Source organism: Triplophysa rosa, linkage group LG21 (genome assembly GCF_024868665.1).
Source record: "Triplophysa rosa linkage group LG21, Trosa_1v2, whole genome shotgun sequence".
Taxonomy (NCBI): Eukaryota; Metazoa; Chordata; class Actinopteri; order Cypriniformes; family Nemacheilidae; genus Triplophysa; species Triplophysa rosa.
In genome coordinates this window covers 18,095,695-18,123,058 of record NC_079910.1, presented here as the reverse complement: position 1 = coordinate 18,123,058, position 27,364 = coordinate 18,095,695, and the positions used below count along the sequence as shown (strand labels likewise).

Sequence of the window (27,364 nt, the reverse complement as noted above, 5' to 3'; positions counted from 1 at the left end):
ATATATATATATATATATATATATATTACAAAAGCTTTTTTTTTAAATAACATTTTAGTTTTCTAATAAAAGGGGTTCTTTTTTGCACAATTATATTTTGGTCTACGAAATCATTTCAATTATACAAGAGAATGCCGTCAGATCTTATGTGACCCTGAACAACAAAGCCAGTCTTAAGGGTCAATTTTTCGAGATTTATACATCATCTGAAACAGGGGTGTCCAAAGTCAGTCCTGGAGGGCCGGTGTCCTGCAAAGCTTAGCTTCAACCCTAATCAAACACACCTGAACAGCTAATCAAGGTCTCACAAAGCAGACTAGAAACTTTCAAACAGGTGTGTTGAGCCTAGTTGGAGCTAAACTCTGCAGGACAGTGGCCCTCCAGGACCGACATTGGGCACCCCTGATCTGAAAGCTGACTAAATAAGCTTTCTATCGGTTTATGATTTGTTAGGATCGGACAATATTTGACCGAGATACAACTATTTAAATATCTGGAATCTGAGGGTGCAAAAAATCTAATTATTGAGAAAATCGTTTTTGAAGTTGTCCACCAGAGGCGCTGTAGCAGGCTGCTGCTAACAGTGCATTCAGACCGCCGCCGTCGAGAGCGTCAAAAAATCGCTCTGGCCACCCTGCCAACAACGCTGTAGAAAGAGTCTTGGGCGCGCTGACGCTCTGACGTAGATCGAAATCTTATCTTGTATTTAAAGGGGCCGCAAGCAAACAAGCTTGTTGATCTTGTGCAGACTGACCACAAGAGATTGATCGGTGGAAAGAACTTTATTGTAGCTACACGTTTGCTAACGAAATAAACCAATTAAAAGCCATTTGTGTGGTATGGCTTTTGTGTTCATGGTTAAGTGCTAGTCTAATTTCAACATTATAGGAGACATTTACTAGCCTTGGTTTTTAATTAACATTAATTTGTGTGCAACCTACATTACAAACTCTCCTGGTCGAAGTGTAACGTTAGCTTTAATGCAGTTGGTCAAAGCGGAAATATTCTGCAGCAGTAACACTCTTTTGCATGCTCTGGCGCTAAAGTTAGCATGAAATTCCCGCTTATTTACAGAAAGTGTATAACGTAAATGCACATCATCAGCAACTCACCAGGAACACAAACAATCTCAAACACCTTGGTCCACGCATCATTTTTTAAATTTATGTCCCTGTACGCAAACAGGGACGCGTCGTATAGGACTGGGAAACCCGCCACAGCAATTATCAACTTCTCCTCCATTTTGCTTGGGAACTAATGTGGTCGGAACCGAAGTTTACAGGTCTGCTTTCTCTGGAATCATCTCAAGCGATGGACTTCTACATTCCGATTGGTTGCCGCCGAACCGCGTCATAGCTCATTACCATAAAGTTGACCTGATTTCAACTCTCCTTGACGCCCTCAACGGCCAAGACGCGCCGCGCCGCTGCTCGCACTGAACGCACAGTAAGAAGAAAGAGGTTTGTTTTAACGCTCTCTATTGGCCTACCGCTGTAATGACGTTGTGCAGAGTAGATGAACCCGAAAGCAGAAATTCTAAGCTTTACATAGATACCAAACTTAAGTGGGGAATTTCCAATTTTGCTGCATCCACTCACAAAAATAAAGTGTTGATATATTTCCGGTAGGAAATTTACCAAATATCTTCATGGAACATGATCTTTACTTAATATCCTAATGATTTTTGGCACGAAAGTAAAATCGATCATTTCGACCCATACAATGCATTTTGGGCTTTTGCTACAAAAATTCACGTGCTACTTAAGACTGGTCTTGTGGTCCAGGGTCACATACGATTTTTAAGATCACAAAATACATTTCAGTCAACGCAGAAAATATTGCTGAAAAATAGATTCAGTTTGTCATGTGGTTTGAGAAATGCAAGTTTATTCATCAGTTTAACTTTAAAGGAAAAGATCATCTCAAAATCAAAATGGTGTGATTTTTTTTACTCACCCACATGACGATCAACATGTTTTAAAACCTCCCGGCATCTTCGGAGCACAAATAAAGATATTTGAGGTGACATCCGAGAGATTTCCAGGCCTCCTCATAGACATCACGGTTGTAGTTGACATCATGCGTCAAAGTGCTCTCCTGAACGCGCATCACAGACTGACAAGACAGAGCAGAATATATCGATTAAAGTCATTATTTTGGTTTGTTTTTTGCACATTAAGTATTGTCGTCGCTTCGAAAAATTTCAATTGAGCCACTATGAGCGGATGGACCAATTAAACGATGTCTTTAGTACTTTTCTGGACCTTGACAACAACTATAAGGAGGCCTGGAAATCTCTCGGATATCTTTGTGTTCCGAAGACGCCGGGAGGTCTTAAAACACGTTGAACGTCCTGTGGGTGAGTAAAAAACAACGCAATTTTGATTTTGAGATGAACTTTTCCTTTAAGCGTCATATTGACTTGACCACAACTAAATTGATGCGCACCTAACTGACTGGTGTTAATGGCACGGGACGAGATGATGCCTCAGTTACGGCAGTGTAATCGCAGCAGTGTTAGAATAAAGCTATACCTCTATCCACCACTCTCTATCTTTCTCTCTCTTTCTCTCTGGATATGAAAACACTAACCCCTCACTGCGTTGTTGTTGTTCTGTCATTGTGGCCCGGCGACGGCTGTGTCTCCAGGTCAGAGCAGAGGATTCGCCTTCGTCGAGTTTAATCACTTGCAGGAGGCCAGCCGCTGGATGGAGACCAACCAGGTCACTGCGCACTGCACACACACATACACACCTACAAGTCCACACGTGTATGGATGTATAATAATATGTAAATATGTGCATTTTTACGGCTGGATTCCTTAGGATTTCACAGATTCGCCATCCCTTAAGAAACGAGGTGTTCTTGTGGCATCATCAGGCATTTGACTGCGTTAATACTGTAGTTGGTTGCATTTGCTGCGTCTGGCCAATATTCAGGAATGCGCTCGGTTGAGTCTGCATGGGTTTGGAGTGTGTCACAGTCATCAAATGATTTTTTAGTCTTCCTCTAATATGCGAGTCTGTAGATGGGCTGACCGCTTTTCAGTGCGATCGGAATAGGAATAAAGTATTTTGTTTAATTATGTGGGTTTTTTAGAGCGACTTTGTATACCGATAAGCCTGGAGTAACCCTTGGGTTTAGGTTGTTGTATATATGCACATTGGTGATAAGTGATGGCTAGTCTTCAAGGTCTGGGAGGATATTTAAGTTACTTTTATAAAGATGCCCTAGTAAAAAACATTACTGGTGTGCCTCTTGAGACGAAACAATGGCACTGACATATTTTAAGGTGTTTTACGGCAAGTTATTTTCAGTTAACGGCTCAAACCTTCATTTTAGTCTGGGACTAGCTTTAAAGGGATAGTTCACCCAAAAATGAAAATTCTGTCATCATTTACTCACCCTTAGATTGTTCCAGACCTGTATAAATGAATTTGTTTTGCTGAACACATAGGGAGAAATTTGGAAGAACGTCAGATCTCATTCACCATTTACTGCCATACTAGGGAAAATAAAGACTATGGGAGTCAATGGGGGGGGGATGGGTGAGATTTGACAATCTTCCAGATATCTTCCTGTGTGTTCGGCAGAACAAAGAAATTTATATAGGTTTGAGTAAACGATGACAGAAATGTCATTTTTAGGTGAAGTATCCCTTTAAGCCTTGTCTGTGAAACCGAGCATTAATGTCTGGTCTATGTTGCAGCCTATTCTGACCATGAACTGACTGGTTAGTGAGAGGTGGTTTGACCAACGTTGGAGTTAGTTACCATTCAAAGATTACTTTTATTTGAGCCAACTAAATTTGTAATGGATAAAACCAGCTCAAAAGATAGTACAGATGCACTATATAACTACATTTAAGTTAAAGGGATAGTTCACCCATTCTGTCATCATTTACTCATCCTCATATTGTTCCAAACCTGTATACATTTATTTGTTTCGATGAACACAAAGGAAGATATTTGTAAGAATGTCAGTAACCAAACGGATCTCATCCCCCATTGACTCCCATAGTATTTCTTTTCCCTACTATGGCTGTAAATATGGCATGAGATCTGTTTGGTTACGGACATTCTTCCAAATATCTTCCTTTGTGTTTAGCAAAACAAAGAAATGTATACAGGTGAAGAAATTTCTGTCTGATCCAAAGCAAGCATAGAAGATCACAGATTTAAATTAGGATTTTGTTTTCAAGTAGCCTATACTGGTAAACTCCTGTGAGTCTTAATTCCAGCCAATCAGATTGGAGCTGGCAATATCAATCCATGCAATATTCTGTGCACATTTTTACCTGTTTTGTTATTTTTCTGTGCATTTGGTGTCAGCGGTCTGAGACTAGTGCTATGTCTAAAACCGCTCCCTCGTTCACTCCTTCACTATTCCCTATATAGCGAATGGCATTTGAGCCCACTATATGGGGAAGAAGTGAATGAAAGTGAGTGAGTAATTCTGACAGTCTGACAGTACTGTCGCAGACGTTCGTCATAAACATAACAATTGGCTTATACTGTATTACACATGCGTGGCTTTGTGGATTGTTTTATAAAATACTCAAATTAATCTTCACTTTATATGTCACGTTTATTGTATTAGTTTAAAATAAAGAGAACAAACCAACCGTCACGTTTATTTGCAGGCATGCTTATTTATCAAGTTTAATAAAACGATTAAATATATATTTAAAATAAAACACTACTGTTTATCACATTCATTTAATCTGCTTATTCTTTATCGCATGTACACTCAAAATCAGAGTGCATTGTGGGTAAAAAAAGAGTGAACGAATGTAGGGAATGAAATAGTTCACCTCACCACGGACACCACTACAAAATGGCAGACATAGTGCACTATAGGTCACGGTTCTTTTCTTTATAAAGAGGACCTACAGCGACAAACTAGAACTAAATGTTTTATCTCCACAAGTGCAAAGTCAAGTTAAATAATTCTTTACCAGGCTGTCGACCTTCTCAGCGTCACGTAATTGGACTTTCTTTGAAGCGTTAAGATCCTTTTGTCTGCTTTGCTTCAACATTCAGTGTTCTGTCGTCACTTTGGGACGATTTCTTTTATTTTGTGAGATTTCTTGTTGGGTGTGAAATGTGCGATGGGAAGGAGTGAGCAGGGTTCTTTGTTCCCCTGAAGGGGGGAGGTTGAGGGTCCTGGCCCGCACGTTGGCCGGCGCATCTTTCCGAGTCCTCTCAAGCCGATGGTGATATCTGTCTTCTCTCTCTTCTATCCAGTTATCCCCTCCCTCTTCTCTTCCCCCTCTTGTGTGAGATGAGGTCTCAAGTGTGCTGCGTCTACCTCCAATATGATATTTACACTTTTATTTCTCTTTTTTTCCCTTCTCTCGCTGTGTGTCTCACTTTTAGAGAGTGCTCACTATATTGGGACAGCGAGTATCTATGCACTACAGTGACCCAAAGCCTCGCGCTAATGAGGACTGGCTTTGCAACAAGGTAACTTTGTTATACAAAAAAAGCCCATACGATGTGATAAAGTGTTTTAATGCGTGTTATTTTTGTGTCAGTGTGGAGTGCAGAATTTCAAACGAAGAGAAAAGTGTTTCAAATGTGCAGTTCCAAAGTCAGGTGTGAATCCAGTTTTTTTCCTTTGATCAATCGCACACTTAAATGGAAAAAATATAAATAGCACTTAATGCTTCCTCGTGTTGTCTTGTTTGTTTTTTTCAGAGGCTGAGCTCAAATTACCCCTAGTACCAAAGAGTTTACCCTTGGGCCAGTTAAAGGACTCATCTCAGGGTTTACTTCCCCTCCCTGCCATATATCAGACTGCCGCTCCAATTCTCAACATGGCTTCCTTGTCCCAGGCTGCTGAGGCAGCCAATGACAGTAAGTCCTGCTCAAAGTTCACATGAGACACCCATCCGGGTCATTCTCACGAAACCAATGAAACATCGTGGCAGTTAAGAGTTTAATTTAAAAACAAACACAAAAAATGATCAGAATAAACATGATTGTGTTCCGTACCTTGCACAAAGCATCATTTTAACATAGAAATGAATTATTTATGCATTTTATGTTTTTTTATGCTAAAGTTCTCATAACCATAACATGTCCCTATTTGTCTGAGTGCACATACACTCACCTAAAGGATTATTAGGAACACCTGTTCAATTTCTCATTAATGCAATTATCTAATCAACCAATCACATGGCAGTTGCTTCAATGCATTTAGGGGTGTGGTCCTGGTCAAGACAATCTCCTGAACTCCAAACTGAATGTCAGAATGGGAAAGAAAGGTGATTTAAGCAATTTTGAGCGTGGCATGGTTGTTGGTGCCAGACGGGCCGGTCTGAGTATTTCACAATCTGCTCAGTTACTGGGATTTTCACGCACAACCATTTCTAGGGTTTACAAAGAATGGTGTGAAAAGGGAAAAACATCCAGTATGCGGCAGTCCTGTGGGCGAAAATGCCTTGTTGATGCTAGAGGTCAGAGGAGAATGGGCCGACTGATTCAAGCTGATAGAAGAGCAACTTTGACTGAAATAACCACTCGTTACAACCGAGGTATGCAGCAAAGCATTTGTGAAGCCACAACACGCACAACCTTGAGGCAGATGGGCTACAACAGCAGAAGACCCCACCGGGTACCACTCATCTCCACTACAAATAGGAAAAAGAGGCTACAATTTGCACGAGCTCACCAAAATTGGACAGTTGAAGACTGGAAAAATGTTGCCTGGTCTGATGAGTCTCGATTTCTGTTGAGACATTCAAATGGTAGAGTCAGAATTTGGCGTAAACAGAATGAGAACATGGATCCATCATGCCTTGTTACCACTGTGCAGGCTGGTGGTGGTGGTGTAATGGTGTGGGGGATGTTTTCTTGGCACACTTTAGGCCCCTTAGTGCCAATTGGGCATCGTTTAAATGCCACGGCCTACCTGAGCATTGTTTCTGACCATGTCCATCCCTTTATGACCACCATGTACCCATCCTCTAATGGCTACTTCCAGCAGGATAATGCACCATGTCACAAAGCTCGAATCATTTCAAATTGGTTTCTTGAACATGACAATGAGTTCACTGTACTAGAATGGCCCCCACAGTCACCAGATCTCAACCCGATAGAACATCTTTGGGATGTGGTGGAACGGGAGCTTCGTGCCCTGGATGTGCATCCCACAAATCTCCATCAACTGCAAGATGCTATCCTATCAATATGGGCCAACATTTCTAAAGAATGCTTTCAGCACCTTGTTGAATCAATGCCACGTAGAATTAAGGCAGTTCTGAAGGCGAAAGGGGGTCAAACACCGTATTAGTATGGTGTTCCTAATAATCCTTTAGGTGAGTGTATGAGGATGTGGTCATATAATTAGAATATCATCAAAAAGTTGATTTATTTCACTAATTCTATTCAAAAAGTGAAACTTGTATATTATATTCATTCATTACACACAGACTGATATATTTCAAATGTTTATTTCTTTTAATTTGATGATTATAACTGACAACTAATGAAAATCCCAAATTCAGTATCTCAGAAAATTAGAATATTACTTAAGACCAATACAAAGAAAGGATTTTTAGAAATCTTGGCCAACTGAAAAGTATGAACATGAAAAGTATGAGCATGTACAGCACTCAATACTTAGTTGGGGCTCCTTTTGCCTGAATTACTGCAGCAATGCGGCGTGGCATGGAGTCGAATACAGCTGGTGTTGGTCCACTGTGTTTTCTGAGGTCCAAGGTCAACGCAGCCGTATACCAGGAAGTTTTAGAGCACTTCATGCTTCCTGCTGCTGACCAACTTTATGGAGATGCAGATTTCATTTTCCAACAGGACTTGGCACCTGCACACAGTGCCAAAGCTACCAGTACCTGGTTTAAGGACCATGGTATCCCTGTTCTTAATTGGCCAGCAAACTCGCCTGACCTTAACCCCATAGAAAATCTATGGGGTATTGTGAAGAGGAAGATGCGATATGCCAGACCCAACAATGCAGAAGAGCTGAAGGCCACTATCAGAGCAACCTGGCCTCTCATAACACCTGAGCAGTGCCACAGACTGATCGACTCCATGCCACGCCGCATTGCTGCAGTAATTCAGGCAAAAGGAGCCCCAACTAAGTATTGAGTGCTGTACATGCTCATACTTTTCATGTTCATACTTTTCAGTTGGCCAAGATTTCTAAAAATCCTTTCTTTGTATTGGTCTTAAGTAATATTCTAATTTTCTGAGATACTGAATTTGGGATTTTCATTAGTTGTCAGTTATAATCATCAAATTAAAAGAAATAAACATTTGAAATATATCAGTCTGTGTGTAATGAATGAATATAATATACAAGTTTCACTTTTTGAATAGAATTAGTGAAATAAATCAACTTTTTGATGATATTCTAATTATATGACCAGCACCTGTATTTAACACAATGTAACACATTTTTTAAAAAGTTGTTGCTTTAATTTTTACTGTTTCTTTATGAAGTGTAACATGCTGAATACGAAAATCAGTTCACATGCTATTTTTTTACCATCAACGGTACTCACAAAAAAATATTTTCACACATTTATACATTTTGGTATTATTACTCGTACGCAGAAATGACATAAGTACCAAAAATGAGTTGTCCAAAACTTCCGAAGTGTACATTTGATCGTTTTTTTTCTTTTATGACGGACCAAGTTCCAGATGTAGTCACCCATCATCGCTTCATCACACTTTCCCTGTGCTACAGAAATTTCTAGAATTTTCTGACAGTGACAATTGGAAAATAATTTAAAAAATATGTGAAAATTTGTATAGTTTTTGTTTATTTGCAATATGCCAATACATCGTAATTAATCATAAGCTCAAAATTGACTTCAGCTAAATATACAATAAAACATTGATGCTACATGAAAATAAACATTACCACAATAATTGGCACCACAGAACTGTACATGAACTATAATAAGGTCGGGAGAAATGTCAATTTGTTACACTGTGTAATATATATAAATATATATATAATATGTTGTAATTTAAACAGAGTAAAATTAAACATTTCTGATAAAAAAAACAATCAGATGTTCTAAATGTTCTCAATGACAAAAAATGGATTGACAGAATATCCATGCATAATAAAAATGAAGAAATAGTGGAAGAAAGAAGTGTCCACGACTGATATTCTCACCCACCATACCATTTTGAAAGGACGGATTCAACACACAGTAATGGTAGTTTTCAACATTTAAAAAAAGTCACACGTGTCATATTTTTATTCAAATATACTTCATTAATGTATGTAATTAATACTAACTTGATTACACAACACAGCTTCTCAGATTTTTTAGAATAAAACATGACATCTGTCATTTTCAGCTCTGATATTGAGAAACCTGGGACCTCACACCACATTAGATGCTATTCTGTCCGCTCTGGTCCCATTCGCTACCCTGTCGCCCTCAAACGTGCGGCTCATCAAAGATAAACAGACACAGCTCAACCGAGGATTTGCCTTCCTCCAGCTCACTACGATTGTGGTAAGAACACGAAGTGATGTGAAAATCTTATTTTGTCCTCCTGTGTCTCAACGTCCGTTTCATGACGCCTTGAAAAGTTCTGCTAGCCAATTGATGAACTCCTGTTAACTAATATAGAATGTTATTGTCAAGTGTTTAGACTTCCAAACGGCAAGCCACAGCATGGCATAAGCTCATTCTTATGAGGCAGTGAAATGGAGTTGTGTCCGACTAAAACAAACAGGTGTGCATTGTGTGGTTTGTATTTTAGGAAGCTTCACAGCTGCTCCAGATCCTTCAATCCCTGCATCCTCCTCTCTCCATCGACGGAAAGCTCATCTCAGTGGAGTTTGCCAAGGGATCCAAACGGTAGGAAATCCTGCGGTTCAGATGTCAGAACACTCATGTGTAAGAGAGTGTTTTTGAATAGTGTTTCTGTCTCTATCAGTGATGGTTTACCGACAGACGGGAATCGAGCGAGTGTGGCGACTGTAGCAAGCACAGCTATAGCTGCAGCTCAATGGGCCGTCACTCAGGTAGGTTTACTTGTCTTATTCTATTATTGATTGATTATTTTCGGTATTATCCATGATTTTGATCTTTACACACTTTTTTTTCGGTCCGCACAGACAGCTCAGCTCTCAGGTTCAGCTCAAAGCGGTGATTTCAGCGTGCACCAGCAGGGGGCAGCAGTGTCTGTGTTTGGGCAAGGGGCTTCCCAGGGCATCAGTGGAGAGGCACAACCCTTTAAAGGGCCAGCGGCGTCAGCAGTGACCAATCACACATCATTACTGACTCCTCACAGAGGAAGTGCCTCTACAGGTGAGCAGATGTATGAAATGACAATAACACAGCAGTAGATTCTAGAGGACGGTTTACTAGTGAAAGGTCTATCTGAAGTAAAACACATATCTGATGAGTTGGTATAGCAGTGTTATTTTTAATAATGTTTGGGAATTTGTAGATGGGGAACTCAAGATCTGGTAAAGATCCTGTTGCGACATGCTACGTAAAATATGTAACAACCCTTTGGTGGTAGTAACATGCTCTTATATTGGATAGAAAACAAACAATAAAACATAATAAATGCAATAAAGTTATAAAAATTAATTCTATTTATTTTTATAACAATTAGTTATTAGTTTATAAAAAAATATTTATTAATAATAAAATAGAAACATAGACCAATATTAATATAATTGTGGTCTGCAACTAGGGTTGCAATATTCCGGGAATTTTCAAGGCTGGAAACTTTCCATGGGACTTAACGGGAAAATATGGGAATTAACAGGAATATGTGGGAATTAATGGGAATAAACCGGGAATTTACATACTTGCAGGTTATCCTATAACAGGGAATTTAAATGTAGTAGAATACAAATCTTGCAGATTAATCTTGGTTAAAACAACCAGATTTAATGCGATTTCAGTTGAATTTCTACCCTGCACAATTATCAATCACATCCCCACAGCATACTGCTTACTGCAGGGCTTTTGAGACCACACCCCCTAGATGTATATATTGCGTAGGATTTTTTTTCTTTTATAAAGAAGACTTTTACCGAAATGCCCATAATGGGAAACTCCAGTGGGAGTGCGACCGTAACTACATTTCTTAGTTCACGCATTCTGAGCATTCTTCCATAACATAACACAGATCACTTCTTGAATCCTGCACACAAAACAACGTAAAAAATGTCCATAAATATTACACAAATGTATGTTGAAAACCAAGTGCTATAAGCTATTGTGCAAATTATACCATTGTAAAAACAAATACACTGACTGAGCAGATATTTAGGTTAGATAATAAAAAACTGTCTAAAAAAGACCATCCCCCACAAACAATCCCTTAGTCACCTGGATGGGAAATCCCCATCTTCCAGTCTCTGACTACCACAGGAATATTGAAGCCACAGTTCTACATTTGAGTTTGAAGATGACATCCATTCAAATAAGTTTTGATATTACTTGGTTAAATTTATTTTATCGATGGTATTAAAGTTTAACTAGCAAATACCAAAATGTGTTTATTCAGTAGCTAGCCAGCCAGTAAATCAGATATGTTAAATGTAAGCTAGAACTATTTCATTGACAATTTATGAGGCTAGCTAACACAAGCTGTGATGCTCTTTCTTCTACTTTCTGCTAGCCAGTTTTCTGTCATCATACAGAAGTACAGTAGGCTACTGGTCAGAAGTTTGGACACATTACTGTTCTAACTGATTTTGAAAGTCTCTTATTCATCAAGCCTGCTTTTATTTGATAAGAAATACAGAACAAAACAGTTATATTGTAAAACATAATAGTTTTCTGTTTTAATCATTTAAAATATAATGTATTTCTGTGACGCAAAGGTGGATTTTCCACACCCATTTGCCAGTCTTCAGTGACACATGATGCTGATTTCATCAATTTTGTGCTGCTTCATATGTTTTTATAATGTGCGATAATTTTTTCTTTGAATAATAAAAGGTATTTGTTATTACTATTTGTATTTTTAAACAATAAAATGCAGGCTTGAATGATGATCACTTAGAAATGTAATGTATCCAAACTTTTGACCAGTATTGTATATACTAGGTTATAGTTTGTTTTAGCAAGCATGCTGATTGGGGAGTATTTATTCATCTAGCCTATGTCTATTCTTTTGCATGAATTGTGAAATATTCATTATCACTAAAATATATTTACCACAACAAAATTGTGCCGTTTTTATATGTTTACCACAACAAAATATTTTAAATTTTCAGAATTAAAGTTCTACTTATAATTAAATCAAGTCAAAAAAACTTAAAGTTTTAGTAATAGTCTGTATTAGTTTGCATGCATGTCAGATTATGACCTGTAAACAAAATGTTTATATTTATGTTTTTATATGATACAGTTTAAAGAAAATTCTAAAATTTCTAAGTAATTCCTGTAAATTTCAAACTTGGAATATTTCCAAAATTCCCCAGATGAAGTTCCCATGGAAAGTTTCCGGAAATTTATCGGGAATTTTCCGCCCCTTTGCAACCCTATTTGCAACATGAATAATCCTACAAAACCTGACTGCATATAATATATTTTATAATGCTAAATTGCCGATCAAAAGGTTTGTTAGGTGAAGGATCAAGCGCGAACAGCCCGGAGCTCACAGGAAATGAAATTGAAGTGCAAACAAACTGTCAATCATTTGTCCTATTTGAACCAGCACTGTTTTAATCGCAATGAGTGTTGTGTGTTTTTACCTTTAGTTCTGCCGATCTCCACGGAAACTGAATTTGCAGGTGCTGCCTCAATACTGTCTCTCCCAGCATCTCAGTCGCAGATCGTCACCACGGCAACCGCCTCACAGGACAATCGGGTAATTGGCCCAACGGTTTTTTCTTGTTCGTTCACGAGCTGATTCATTGTCTGAATGTTACAGTTGAGTGAATGCTTTAGTAATGGACGGTTCTATTTCTGTGATGTTTTGAAAATTGGTTCATGTTTGGTCTGTATATTTTGTTTGTGTGTGTGAAGATGCCAGTGGAGATCATTGGAAAACCCCAACCTGCTACTCCCAGCCAACCAGCCACACCTGGAACTGCTTTGGAGTGTCAGCAGTACCGTGAGTCATACAACAAAGCCCATAAAATTTTTTTGTACTTTACAAACCTTAGGTGACACAAAGGACTGGGTGCTACTTCGGACGCTATGTATAGGAAATGTCAAAAAAACAATCATTTCACAGCATTCTATGATATAAAGGATATTTAAAAATATATAGATATCGTTTCAAACATTTCATAATGTAATAAAATGATTCATTTGTCTCTCTAAGGTTGATTTCATAGATTGCACTATAAACACACACATTTGAATAATATATATTTACACTTTTGCATAATTAGAAAATGACAGTTTGACTAAAATGACACATAATAAATGATCAATTTCGAGGGGCAATTAGATCAAACCTTAAGGCTGAGTTGTTGCTTGTGGAAATGATGCCCCCTTTTATGATGGTTCAATCATAAAAGCTGATGTATTCACGTTGTTGCAGCTTTTATTGTTTTGTTTTGTTGTTGTCTATAATCTGCATCATTCAGAATTGCGATTCCTCTTTCTCCAGCGGATCCTGACGTGTCCACGTATCAATATGATGAGAGCTCTGGTTATTATTATGACTCTTTTACGGGTCTCTACTACGACCCAAACTCACAGGTAACAGTTACTACAGAGTCAGACACAATGTTGATTTATATTTATTATATTAGCCAAAAAAAATGTCAAGTGATGCCAAGCATGTAGATAGAGGCGCCTAAATTAACCATGATCCACAACGCTTCATTCTACATAATAAAAGCATACTGCTAATATCAGGTATTTTGGTCTGGTTTTTCCAGTACTACTACAATCCTCACACACAGCAGTACATGTACTGGGATGGAGAAAAACGCACATATGTTCCCGCACCATCACAGACATCTGAAGACGGGGCCGTGACCTCTGACCCTTCAGCTACACCTAACAATGGCAAAGACAGGAAGGACAAGCCCAAGAATAAAACAGCACAGCAGGTACAACCTCAGACCGCTGCTGGAAATAATATCCTGCGCTTTTATTTTGACATAAGAAAGGAGAATAGAGAAAAGTAATGAATACGCCTATAATGATTCTCATCACATATTGATGATGTATAGAAGGTGATGCTGTAATCTTTACTGACATGTTTGGATGGAAAATGATATGCTCGGATAACTAATGCATTACCCCACCTCCACATATAAAACTGTTCCTGTCTGAACAGGTCGTTTTCAGGTGGTCCGTAATGAAATTGTTGTTGTTTACAGATAGCTAAAGACATGGAGCGATGGGCCAAAAGCCTGAACAGGCAGAAGGAGAACGTACGGTCGTCTTCACTGAGCTCAAACCCTCGGCTGCAGGGCAGATCCGACGACCGCCGTGAGTCTGCCAGCGCTGACGCGGGTTACGCCGTCCTGGAGATGAAGGTGACCACCGGTGCCCTGCTCGTGAAGTACCATCACACAAGATTTGAACATGTCTGACTGACGGTGTGTTTCTGACAGGGTGCCTTACTGGAAAGACCTCCGCTTCTGATGGAACACATGAGACATCCAGACGAAAGAGAAGTGCGTTTTGTTATATGTTGTTCTTTTGTTTAGTGCATTTGTTTGTGTTTGTATTTTTTGTACTTTTTCGTTTTGTTTATGTATTTTACATGTAAATGTAAGCATTTGGTTGGCGGTTTTATCCAGTGTGTTTAAGCCATACGATGTTAGCACTCATGGTTTGGGTTCAATGCTTTCTCATCTATATCTTGTTTATAGCATCTTTTTTTGAATATTATTAATAAAGCGTACTATTATTAGTACCGGGGTGTTAAAAACGCGTTTTATTTTTGTCAGTGGAGTCCTTCTCAGGGTCTTGTGGCGGGCTACAGTGGAGAAACGGACAGCGAGGAGGAGGGAGGCGAGAGAGAGGAGAGGCTCACAGACTGGTCCAAACTGGCGTGTCTGCTTTGCATGAGACAATTCCCCAGTAAAGAAGCTCTGATCAGACACCAGCAGCTCTCTGAACTACACAGAGTGAGTGACATCACCCGCATCTCTGTTCCATTTCTGACACCGAATGTTCCTTTAAAGGGACAGTTCGCCCAAAACTAATATTTTTGTCATCGTTTATTCATCTCATGTCGTTCAAAACCTGTATATGACTTTCTTCTATGGAACACAAAAAAGACGAGAAATGTCCATATAATGGAAGTCAGTGGGGGTCAGTGTTGTTTGGTTACGCTCATTCTTCGAAATATCTTCTTTTGTGTTCTGCAGGAGAAAGTCAGGTTTGGAATGACACGAGGACGAGTAAATGATGACAGAGTTTTGTTTTTGGGTGAACTGTCCCTTTAAGACTTGGAGTTTTATCAAAATAAATTTGTAAACAAGATCATCAATATAATAGGGATGCACCGATACCAGTATCGGGTATCGGCCCGATACCAAGCTCATGTACTCATACTCGTACTCGTAATGACACACCGATACCAAAGACCGATACCTCACGTGACATACATAGAGCCGCAATGCGGAAAACGTGGATGAAATCTAGGCATTTCCTAACAAGAAATTAGCGCTGAACAGCTAACAGCTAACGTAACAGTTAACGAAATATTCAGATACTGTTTAAATATGTATTCTGCTTGTTTTGTGTTACCGTGTGTGAAAGAGTGGTGCGGTTGTGTGTACTGAACGCATTGTGCTTGTGGAGCTTTCAGCGCCAGCGTTTCACTGCACGAGGACACGAACACATAAACAAACACCATTGCGGCGATCCGTCAAAATAAAAGTCCGGTTAACTTGAACAAGTTATAATACACTCACATTTTACCACACCACCCCCCTTAAATCTTTTATAATTTGACCACAGAGTATATTGTCTACTGAAGTAAATGTGCTAGTAAAATTCTGTTACTTATCATAAAAAATAGAACTTGATTAAAAAATACTATGTAAATTAAAGTAGACCTAAAAACAAAAGAAAAAAAGAAAATGTACCAGTAAGATACTGGTTTATTAACATTATTGTACATTATTCAGGCATCGGTTATAGGTATCGGTATCGGCGAGTACCAGAAAAAAAAATATCGGTACACGTACTCGCCTTTAAAAAATGGTATCGGTGCATCCCTAATATATAATAATATAAATATTGTAAAACTATGTTATTTCCTTTCGTGCGTATAAAGCAAAACCTAGAGCAGAGGAGGGCCAGACCATCCCAGCCAGAGCGGCTAGATCAATCGGAAATGGAGGTAAGCATCACTGAGAAACTTCTGGTTTCATCCTGTGATTCTTCCAAATGTTTACAAGAACCAATATCTGCCATTGTTCGGTATTTCTGTGTAGTTTATTATTTAGACAGCATGTCCTGCAGTGTTTGCGTTGACCTCTGGGAGGTGCTCTTCATTTCAGCTGACGTACAGAGATCGGGCAGCTGAAAGGAGAGAGAAAGGGGCCTTTCCACAACAACTAGATGCCAAGAAGAGAAAATTCAACCCTGTGTAAGAGGATGTGGCATTCCTCTTTTAGGTAAATGGCGTCTCATTCTGTGGTATCTGCAATGAGACAAAACCCAAATAACTCAACACTTACTATGGACACATTATTGTGTTTTATGCATCCGTGTATTTACCGTACATACTGTAGTATGCTCAGTGTCATGAGAATGAGACCGTGCTCGTCTTACACGTATCGTTTCTCATTTCTCTCGCACATGACAGTAGCGTGGGATCTCAGACGTTTCCAAAAGGGAGAACATCTCGGGTCATTGATCTTTGGACTCGCGCGACGTCTGCAGCCATTCCAGACAAAAATGTGTTTATGAATCATATTTTGTACCCATATGTGACATATAGGCGGCATGAATTTATGCAAAAACTGTTGGAATTCTAGAAAGCATGTAGATTGATGGTGGGTAAAAAATGCTTTTTGTCATTGGCCTCATGAAAGAGCTTCAGTCTGATGTGTTATGCAGTTTGCATGTGTTATTTGACATGGCAATCTATGCAGATCATCACAGACAGCATCTGCCTGTGATGACTTGGAAACGCACAGTAGGTTAGGGATTATATATACAGATGTTATCAGTTTACATACGTATATGACTTTATATAAAAACTCACAGTTTAAATTTAACATTGTATTTCGCATTATAAGCTGTACAAGACAATGCAAGCTTTCAAACGATTTTTAAATGTGAATTTCAGATGGACAACGCGAGTTTAAAAGTGCATGTTTGTATGGGCACTAAGTGCCAACATGTTTTTTATTTGTTAAACAAGATTTCTTTGTGTAAATATATATGATTCTCACATTTAAGTTTACTCGCTTTAAACACAAATGAATGAAAGTCGTTTGAGAAATTTGATTCCTAATGAGAAATGTTTAGCAGTGTGGGTTTTCCTTCATTTTTTTATGTGAATATAGAGCATATGGTATGAACGGCTCTAATGTGACCCTTGTTTTGAAAGCACAGATTTTTTATATATTGATGCAGAGTCTATGAGTTACGTTCAGAGTAAACGGGTGAATCTCACAAACTTAAAAGGTCATATTTAACTCACAAAATCGAAATAAAGAAAGATAAAAAATATTCATAAAATGTTGTTTATATGTTATTATATTATAATAATATTAATATATTATTTAAATATATTGCCTAAAGAAAATATCTTTACGGCCATTCCGTTTTTTCGGATTGTGACATTTTTCAATGTACGTTATAGACATTTTAAAATTCTTTGTGAAAATAACCATACTTCACTTTATGCAAAATAAAATCTCTTTGAAGTGATCCTGCTGTAAAATATGACTTATCCATAGAGATCATTACTGCAATCCCTTCTTCAGTGAGTGAAATTGTCCTGCATGCCGTTATTATTGCAACTTATTGCACGGCTCGTTGGAATGCTTGATTCTGATTGGCAGTCGCGACCAGTGTTGGGTGTAACTAGTTACTAATGAGTTACTGTAATTTAATTACTTTTCCATTGGAAAAAGTAAAGTAAGGGATTACTCTTGTTTTTTCTGTAATTGAATTACAGTTACTTCTGATGTAATTGAACTAAATACTGTGTAATACAGTATATTCAATAGTGGAAATGACATCAAAATTATAAGTCTAACTTTAAAATGTATGCTCTAATGTATCCTCACATTTGTATACTTTAGTCAGTTAATAAGAATAATTGATGTAGTTATTTATTATTTATTTGAATGAATTAAATAAGCCGTTTCATGTCTATCCTTGAATCAATTCTAATCAAGGTTGATGTAGGATAAAGAAAGTAATTAGTAATAAGTAATTAAATACTTTTTGGAGAGAGTAATTTGTACAGTAATCTAATTACACTATTGCATATGTAATTAGTAACTAGTAATTAATTACTTTTTCAGAGTTACTTACCCAACACTGGTTGCGACATTTGCAGGTTCGTTATTCCCAGATAACAACCTCTCAAAACTAATAACACACGGTAGCCCGGATGCAGTAAACCATTTTGACAGGTTTTTTTTGACAAATTAAATCTTAATAACATATATGACATTATATTTGCAAATGATTAAACCAAATTGCCTGTTTGTGACATTTGAACGTCGTTTCTTACCTTAAAACCAAAAGAAAACTGCTTTTCCTTGCGGAAGGTCTCGATTCGGTAAAAATGAGCTAATAAAATATTTCAAATTCACATTTCGTGAGAATTCATTTCATTTTTTTCTCATGTGTCAAGTAGCCGTGTAATAAGCAGGATAATGTACAAGCAGCTGGCTGTTATCGCATCCGCTACTTGTCGGGTCCTGAACACACTGTCGGGGCTTATTTCTGCGATAACAACCGGCTGCCTGTACATTATCCCTTACATGTTTATTTTTGGTGTTGATTTGTATAACAACTCGCTGACACATCATACTGCATGAGAAGTTGTGTGTTTAAGCTGAGCTTTGTGTCACAGATCTACGTCATTCACAATAAAACTAGAACATTCTTCGCCATTAAGATGACTTGACTACCAACCATGCCGTAAATGAATCCACTACAAATAGATATCATTGGCATGGCATTATCGTAAGGTGTAAGCAAGTCAAATCTTGTTGTTCTTTCTCAAAATAAATAGGAACATTGCCCTTGAACAAAGCATTCTAGGCAAATTATTGTATAAGTACCATGGAACAGGCCCAGGTTTCTGCCAGGTGCAGAAGGGTGGGGTAGGAGATATCCTGGGTGGGCATATACACCAACCACACCACACAGTATATAGCCGCAGAACAAATTAAGAGACCATTTAAAAAGTATTTAATTTTTTTCTGATAAGAATATTGTGTTTTGGTAAAATTATCATTTTTGTTTATTTCTGTGAACTTCTGACAACATTTCTCCCAAATTTCATATAAATGTTTTTTATATATTTGCAGAAAATTAACTGGAGAAAATGGGTGAAAACAACAAAAAAAGATGATCTGCGTTTTTTAAAACTGAAACATATCCAAAAAAGTTCATATTTAGTTTTAAACAACACAAAACTAATGTTTGTACATGTATTATAAAAAGTGAAAAAATTGTGTTTTATGAAATAACCCCGATTTTTTAAATGAGTTTATTATCATGTATTATCATGACTGTCACTCTTGAGGTTTGCTTTTTTGGAATTCAACAAACACTGCAATATGCAATACATGCAGGATTTAAATGATTTATGATGATGTTATAAATATAAAAAACAGGCATTCGTTACAGAAGACTGCAAGATTAAAAAAATAATTAGTGTTGATTATTGCCTTTTATATAGTAACTGTGTGCATTTGATTTTATTGATGTTTTATGCATTGATAAAGCGGTTATGTAAGCTGGACATAAATAGAAGCCTGTAAAGCGGGCTAAGAACATTTCCCATCCCTGACAAAACTCCCGTATTAATGAATGAATCTGATTACACTGCACAGTGCACAATGAACTTTACATCATATCTGCTGTTGTGTTTCGCTTCCACCTGCATGATGCTTCTCTGTTACAAACTAAAGCCGCTCTGTGAGTGAAGAGTGATGTTGTTTTCAGCCAACAGAAAATACTGTAATTTTTGGTGTTTTATTTTAATTCTTGGGTGGGCAAGACAGACGATTAGGTGGGCTCAGCCCACCCCTGCCCATGCCTAGAAGCAAGGGCAGATATGCTCATTTAGTTTTCCCACCCTGTCCTCGAGGGAATCCTCCATGCAAATCCTTCAGAAGACATGTCGCAACACTTTTGTTTGTTGAGCCTTAGCATTGTTTTGTGTAAAGACTGCTACACGGCCCGAGTGGATTTAATGTGTGATGTCACGATGCAATAATGACGTAACAGTTGCATACACGCCTCGTTTTTATTCACATCCTGTTGGAAAATGAGAGACACTTGCTCGGGTACAAACACAGGTCATCCGATGATGTTGGGTCACGTCAAGGATCAATGTTCACATTCAAACCATACACTACAAACACTAAACCGCTCGCTAAACGTGTGCGTTTATATCTCATGCGTCTTAAGTCACAAATACAGACAATACAGGAAAATACAATCACAACCTGTACATCAGATTCAACGTGGGTCTGTTATTCCAACATGGCACGTGGGTATTTTGGTAATGAGGCTGGAGTCAAGAAGACTGAGGACATTCTTACAGTATTCTCCAGTGATGACAGTTTTCTAGTAGAATAACTCAAATCTGCCACAGTTGCGTCTAGTTTTCAAGAACTTTGATCTTTAAATTGGACTGAGATTCCACAGACGTCTCAACGTTCTGTGTTTATTTCACTAAATTTACTTCGATCAAGTGCTGTCGTTCTTAAGCACAAAGGTTGTGCAAGGGTAATGATCAACGTCAGTAAAGCCAGTAAAAAGATTCGCTTCTCATCTAATGGTGCGTCACCAGAGTGCATATTAAATGTTTCTACAAGATAAGCAGTGACAACTCAATAAATTACAAATAAAAAGCAATAAAACCCTATTTCGGCCAGTCATTATAATATTTACAAATTTTGATGTTTCAATGGATTTTCAAAGCTATCATTGTTTTGTATATGACACTGTAAAAATAAGTCCTAACGGTGATATATGGCAAGTTTCTGTACCTCCGTCCTGACTCCAGTTTGAAACCACATTCACTCTAATCGTGTGTAAACTTGTCGTTCTGTGCTCACTACAGTACTAAATATAAACACTGATGCTCCAGGTTTCCACGTCCTACAGGTCTGTGCATCTACCAGACGTTCCTTCAGCTAGACGGCCACTGTCACGGCCGCAGATGGACTCATGGAACTGAAAGACGCCCCATTGCAAGGCACAATGATTTGGGTCCATGTGTCCACATCGGTCTGTAAGGTGCTTCTGTTTGCTTTCTTCTTCATGCGTGTCTTTTGGTCCTCCAGAAACTGGAAAATCCAGTAGTCGTGTTCCTGCGATATTCTCGCGTGCTGTGCGACAGAAGTGACATGAATGAGCTGTGGCAACAAGGAATCTCGGAATACCAAAGATTTTTTTTACGACTTTATTTAGTAATAATACATTTTTAAATTTTACTACTAAAATAGCATGTATTAGTGTAATGACTGCTACTTTATTTCAGTATTTATTTCAGTTAAGTTTCATCATTGTAAATATCGAGAACAATTGCAATATTACCATGTATTATATTTAGCTATTTCTTTTTATTTTCTTTACTAAAAAAGAACTATATCAATGAAATTGAACAGATTTATAATTATTACATAATCGCCTGATCGCAATTTTTTTTGATTATTTCAGATATTTTCAGATTCACAGTAATTATTGTGCACTTTCGGAAGTGATGTCACTATGGTCGTGTTTATAGTCATTGTTCTAGTAACTGTATTTACAAAACGTTTGACATGTTTAGAAAACAAATTTCTTCATTGAATAAATGAATATTTTAAGATGTTAAGTGTATCTTATATAACAAGTTTTAATATATAATTATCCCAATAATGACGATTTGTTTGACAATTAATCATAATAACAACAGAATTAATCGCCTGAAATATTCTAAATTAAGTGAGCTCACGCTCAAAAATATCACACTTCAATTGTTTACCTTTTTTGTTTAAGTACTTCATTCAAGTACCAGATTTGTTTTGCTTGTTCTAAGCATAAACATAATTTTTATGTTTTTTTATTTATTTAGAAAACAAGGGTTAATATCTTTTTTCAGAGATATAAGATATTAATATTACTTTCCTTTTCCCTTTTCCAGTTTTTAGATACTTGTACTGGAAAACTAAGTAAGAAATTAATTAATTTTTTTGCATAATGTATTAGAAATAATAGATGATCCCGCATGTGGAGAGGTCTTGCGAAACCCTGTAGAACTCAAATATTGATTTGACCTAAAATCAATTTTCATAACTGTTTTGGAATCTTAATACCAGAGAAATATTCTGCTCCAGAATCGAGATCTTTTGACTTTCCTGGATTAAATTTTCGCAATGCGTGAGAAGGAAACGCAAGCACAGCTATGTAGGAAATGTGCGTCCAGGGGCAACTGTCATAATGGAGTGCCTGACCATTCAGAGTCAAGTATTATTGCAATATGTTATTATTACTGTTATGTAATAACATGTTGACGTCATTTCATGAAAATCACAAAACCCTCTTTCTGTTCTATGAGAATTGCTTGAGGTTGTGTGATTATCTAACCTCAGTTATGAGGTTATGAACGCAGTTGTAACTCACAGTCTGTGTCGGTCTCTAACGTGTCAATGAAAGGCAATAAAACGCCACTAAACACAATGACAGTAATGAGAAATGGCAGTTTTATAGCCGACCTGTCCTCGTGTGCTCTTTAATGGTCTGCATCAGAACAGCTGGCCACGGCACCGAACACTTCTACAGGCTCTGATGTGTGTGATTCTGCTGGGAACCTGCTACACACAAGAGGAAAGAAACACTTTAACAAACACTATAAATCCATGATTGTCAAGTACTAAGTTGAACATTCTCTGGATAGACACCATACAGTATGAGAGTGTTCCAGACAAAAACTGAAGACAAACTCCACCTTTTAGGGCCACGAGGGTGCACACCAAGGTCTACAAAAAATATTGTCATATTAACAAAACATAAAGTATCTGTACAAAACAATATCTACTGATGCAGTGCTAAACATAAGTTAAAGATTTTAATTCAAAACCAACAGTTAAAGTTTGGCCTCTTTTGTGACTAAAAGCCACAAAACTCTTAACGTGTCTTTAAAGTGATGTTCTTCTCACCTGTGTGTTGGACTGCGGCTGTATGATGGACTGTAAGCCCCAGCACCTAAGGGAGTGTCTGACAATTCACTGTCATTCAGGCCCACGGTTAAATGATTCTGCCAGTTTCCCCCTCCGCTGGCAGTAGATGACACTAGTGAGGGGACGTGAGAGGTGTAATATGTTAAGAAGCGTTAAGTAAAAAGTCATCAGATAAAAAATCATAGATTTTTACACGTTAAAGGAATAGTTCACCCCAAAATGAAAATTCTGTCATGAATTACTCATCCTCAAGATGTTCCAAACCTTTGGATGTTTGAACCTTTGCTCTGTTGAACAAAGATATTTAGGAAAATGTTAGCAACTGAGATTTCTGAACTGTTTGCTTTCCTACATTACTCAAAATATTTTCTTTTGTGTTCAACAGAACAAAACAAATACAATAATCCTTTCTACGATGGTAGTCAACGGTGCCCCAGAAATCTCAGTTGCTAACATTCTTCCAAATATCTTTCTTTGTGTTTAACAGAACAAAGACATTTATGCAGGTTTGGAACAACGTGAGGGTAGTTATTAATTACATAATTTTCATTTTTGGGTGAACTGTCCCTTTAAGGCTAATTGATCCTGATCCAACAAATGTGTGTGAAACCCCTGTTGGACTTTGTTGGGTCAGTGAGAATTCAGAATGATGCCGTTTGTTGGATCTATGTGAATTATACTTTATAAGGAAATAGGAGGGCTGCTTGTCCAGGTAGAACTTGCCACAAAGATTCCAGGTTCTTTGCCATGGCATTGGTGTGCATTTGCTGGAGTGCATTACTAGGGTGTTGCTAAGCGATTGATGGGGTATCCATGATATTATGGTCCCTAGATGTGGCTTGACCCTTACAAAACAAAAATATATGGAAATGTACCGGAAAATATAACGTTAAGTAATACATTTCCATATATTGGATTTAATATATTGAGAGTTCATGTATACTGTAGGAAAATATATTTGCTTTGCATGAGGGGAGTCACTCCTTTTAAGCACACCCTACTTAATAATAGCTAGTCAAGGAAACTTACAGGGAATAGCTCTGGCAGTTGACAACAAATTGCACTTATTGATCACAGATGCACAATACACGTTTCTAAAAAATCAATTCTTGTGCTCGTTTCTGGCATTTTTCACCCCATATGATTCATTGTGTCCGTGAGCTGTGTTGTGTGAAGAACCGTTTAGTACCTGAAGAGAATGAGTTGGTTCTGCTGGAGTGGCTGAAGGGTGCCGGCAGGGTCTGGTAACCCAGGCTATGCTGAGAGCCTCGATCATATTTGTAGGTATAAACCAGGTGACATCCACCCGGGTCCCTGTGCTGGCCGGCGCTGCGGTTGTACCATCCCTTCAGATGTTCAGCCACCAAAGCCTTGTACATGTTCTTTGTCAAAACCTCATTCAGGGGTCCCTGCCTCCCTCTTGGAGGTCTCACTGTGGCGTACGGGTTCTGGAACAAATTATCCGACCCCTCCATTCCATAGTGCCTGTTCCGACTACGCCCATGGTAGCCGTGTGTCGGGTAAGAGGGGTTGAGGTTATAGTGACCCTCAAGTTCGCTCTCGTAAACGTAAGCTCCGTTAGAGCAGGGCTCATAATCAAAGCCGGGGTAACCCGTCACATAGTACGCATGTGGTCCGTAGTGATTTTGCTGGTAGGCGTAACAGCTGGAGTTTTGGGGGACCAGGTTGGGCATGCTGCCCGTATTGCCGTAGATCGCCGTATTGCGGTGGAACCGGTAATCGTAGGAATGAGAGTCCAGCGTGCGGTATGGAGGCGTGACTGAACACGGTGGACAGTAGTCCATGCTGGAATAGGATGAGCAGTCGTCCAATACCTCGGTACTGTTGCTACGCCGGGATGGAGACAGTGGAAATACCGACTTTGAACAGCGAGAGTGGAGAAGTTGAGACTGAGACTCCAAACTGCCGCTGCGGTGCCGGAAACCACGGATGTGACCTTCTGACCTGTGGGGCCCCAATCGAAACATCTTACTGGCCTTATCATTTCTGTGAAATGTATTGTTATCAGGGCTGGGTAAGTTACCTGAGCTGGCTGCTGCTGTAGGCGTTACGGGGCATAACGGGGGTTTGAGGTAAGCTGTGGGGGGCCTTTGGCATTCTGGGTAAGGTTTTACATGGACTGCTTTGGGCGGAAAACACCTCACGGGGAGTGTAATAATGTCAGGGCCCTTGGTGCTCGTGATCTAATCTGAAGTCAAACAGAAAGAGCGAGAATGATAATACAAGAGCAATAACCAACATAAAATATTTCTCACTCAATTTTTACTCCTATTCTTTGGACGAGTTACATTGTTTACAAATGCAAAATCGAATTCTAATTACCGCAACACCGTAATGTGTGATACAAAAATCTTATTCTAATTACCGCAACACTGTAATGTGTAATACAAAAACACATCCTCATTACCGCAAAACTGTAATGTGTAATACAAAAAAACACATTCTCATTAACGCAACACTGTAATATGTAATGCAAAAACACATTCACATTACCGCAACACTGTAATATGTAATGCAAAAACACATTCACATTACCGCAACACTGTAATATGTAATGCAAAAACACATTCACATTACCGCAACACTGTAATATGTAATGCAAAAACACATTCACATTACCGCAACACTGTAATGTGTAATACAAAACACATTCTCATTACCGCAACACTGTAATGTGTAATACAAAAACACATTCTCTTTACCGTAATACAGCAATGAAAATAATTTTAAATGTTATAAAATTTATCAGTTATCACCCTCGCACACCTGTAGGAAATACAGTTAGGGCCATAAATATTTGGACAGAGGCACATTTTTTGTTATTTTAGCTGTGTATCAATATGTTTTCGAGTTACAGTTTTATAATAGATATTGTCTTAAAGTGCACACTCTCCGCTTTATTTAGAGTGTATTCACATCCAGATTAGCTGAAGGATTTAGGAATTACAGCTCTTTAATATGAAGCGCCCCCCTTTTTCAAGGGACCAAAAGTAATTGGACAGTTGAATAAAAAGCTGTTTTATTCACATGTATGGGCTTTTCCTTAAATAATTTTGTCATAAATGAAGCATGTTAAAGGTCTGGAGTTGATTCTACATGTGGTGTTTGCATTTGGAAGCTGTTGCTGTGAACCCACATCATGGGGTTCAGGGAGATCTCCATGCAAGTGAAACAGACCATAGTTAGATTTTAAAAACACTACACATCCGTCAGAAAGATGCCAGGAACATTAAGAGCGGCCAAATCAACAATTTGGGACATTCTGGGGGAAAAAAAAAACACCGCTGAGCTCAGTAACAAAACAATCCTAGGTGTCCATATGAGATCAAAGTGGTGGATGATGACATTATCCTCTCCATGATAAAGAAAAACATCTTCACAACTTCCAGACAAGTGAAGAATTAATCCGGATGCTTCTGTCTTCTGTTACATCACCAAAAAAACACCAGTGACCCAGTGCCTGAGGACGTCATGCATGGAAATGGAATCACACTGCCTGAACACTATTTTACTGAAGATGTTGTATGCTCATATCATGAGATATTCCAAGCCTTCTCCATATCTTTTATTCTTTTTAGTCTTATGCAGGCTGAAATTAATTTGATCTCTCCAAAAAAATGCTTTCTAGAGCTTGTTCGGCTATTTCAGAAGTCTAATGTACCCATCCTATTCTTGAGGCTTTTGCACCTTGTTGTGAACCCTCTCTATTTTTTCCTTGTATTCTCTTTATTGTTTTGATTGACAAACATTGACATATTTACCTCTTGGAGAGTGTTCTTCACTTGTCCGGATGTTGTGAAGGTGTTTTTCTTCATCATGGAGAGGATAATGTCATCATCCACCACTTTTATCTCATATGGACGCCCAGGATTGTTTTGTTACTGAGCTCAGCGGTGTGTTGTTTTTTTCTTAGAATGTACCAAATTGTTGATTTGGCCGCTCTTAATGTTCCTGGCATCTTTCTGACGGATGTGTAGTGTTTTTAAAATCTAACTATGGTCTGTTTCACTTGCATGGAGATCTCCCTGAACCCCAT

The 27,364-nt window shown here is 38.3% G+C and overlaps 2 protein-coding genes across 3 annotated transcripts in view; one reads left to right on the top strand and one right to left on the bottom strand.

Annotated features, from left to right (window-relative positions):
- The window catches only part of rbm10 (RNA binding motif protein 10), a 23,032-nt gene extending 4,320 nt beyond the window's left edge, over positions 1-18,712 (top strand). The window contains exons 6-23 of one of the 2 annotated variants that reach the window (XM_057363082.1): positions 2,650-2,723; positions 5,379-5,465; positions 5,537-5,597; positions 5,700-5,858; positions 9,342-9,502; positions 9,753-9,850; positions 9,930-10,017; positions 10,111-10,303; positions 12,721-12,830; positions 12,989-13,076; positions 13,581-13,672; positions 13,855-14,028; positions 14,302-14,460; positions 14,539-14,601; positions 14,878-15,057; positions 16,215-16,280; positions 16,441-16,557; positions 16,752-18,712. In XM_057363082.1, coding sequence (XP_057219065.1) covers positions 2,650-2,723; positions 5,379-5,465; positions 5,537-5,597; positions 5,700-5,858; positions 9,342-9,502; positions 9,753-9,850; positions 9,930-10,017; positions 10,111-10,303; positions 12,721-12,830; positions 12,989-13,076; positions 13,581-13,672; positions 13,855-14,028; positions 14,302-14,460; positions 14,539-14,601; positions 14,878-15,057; positions 16,215-16,280; positions 16,441-16,533 — 1,946 coding nt within the window. In that variant the 3' untranslated portion in view covers positions 16,534-16,557; positions 16,752-18,712. Of the gene's footprint in view, positions 1-2,649; positions 2,724-5,378; positions 5,466-5,536; positions 5,598-5,699; positions 5,859-9,341; positions 9,503-9,752; positions 9,851-9,929; positions 10,018-10,110; positions 10,304-12,720; positions 12,831-12,988; positions 13,077-13,580; positions 13,673-13,854; positions 14,029-14,301; positions 14,461-14,538; positions 14,602-14,877; positions 15,058-16,214; positions 16,281-16,440; positions 16,558-16,748 lie in introns of both variants that reach the window. The other variant, XM_057363081.1, reaches the window with a different exon arrangement.
- A 1,653-nt stretch (positions 18,713-20,365) lies between these two features.
- Positions 20,366-27,364, bottom strand: part of frmd4bb (FERM domain containing 4Bb) — a 30,633-nt gene continuing 23,634 nt past the window's right edge. Inside the window, 5 exon segments of the mRNA XM_057363080.1 lie at positions 20,366-21,474; positions 22,843-22,941; positions 23,287-23,419; positions 24,497-25,272; positions 25,352-25,516. Of these exon segments, the coding sequence (XP_057219063.1) occupies positions 22,860-22,941; positions 23,287-23,419; positions 24,497-25,272; positions 25,352-25,516 (1,156 nt within the window). The 3' untranslated portion in view covers positions 20,366-21,474; positions 22,843-22,859.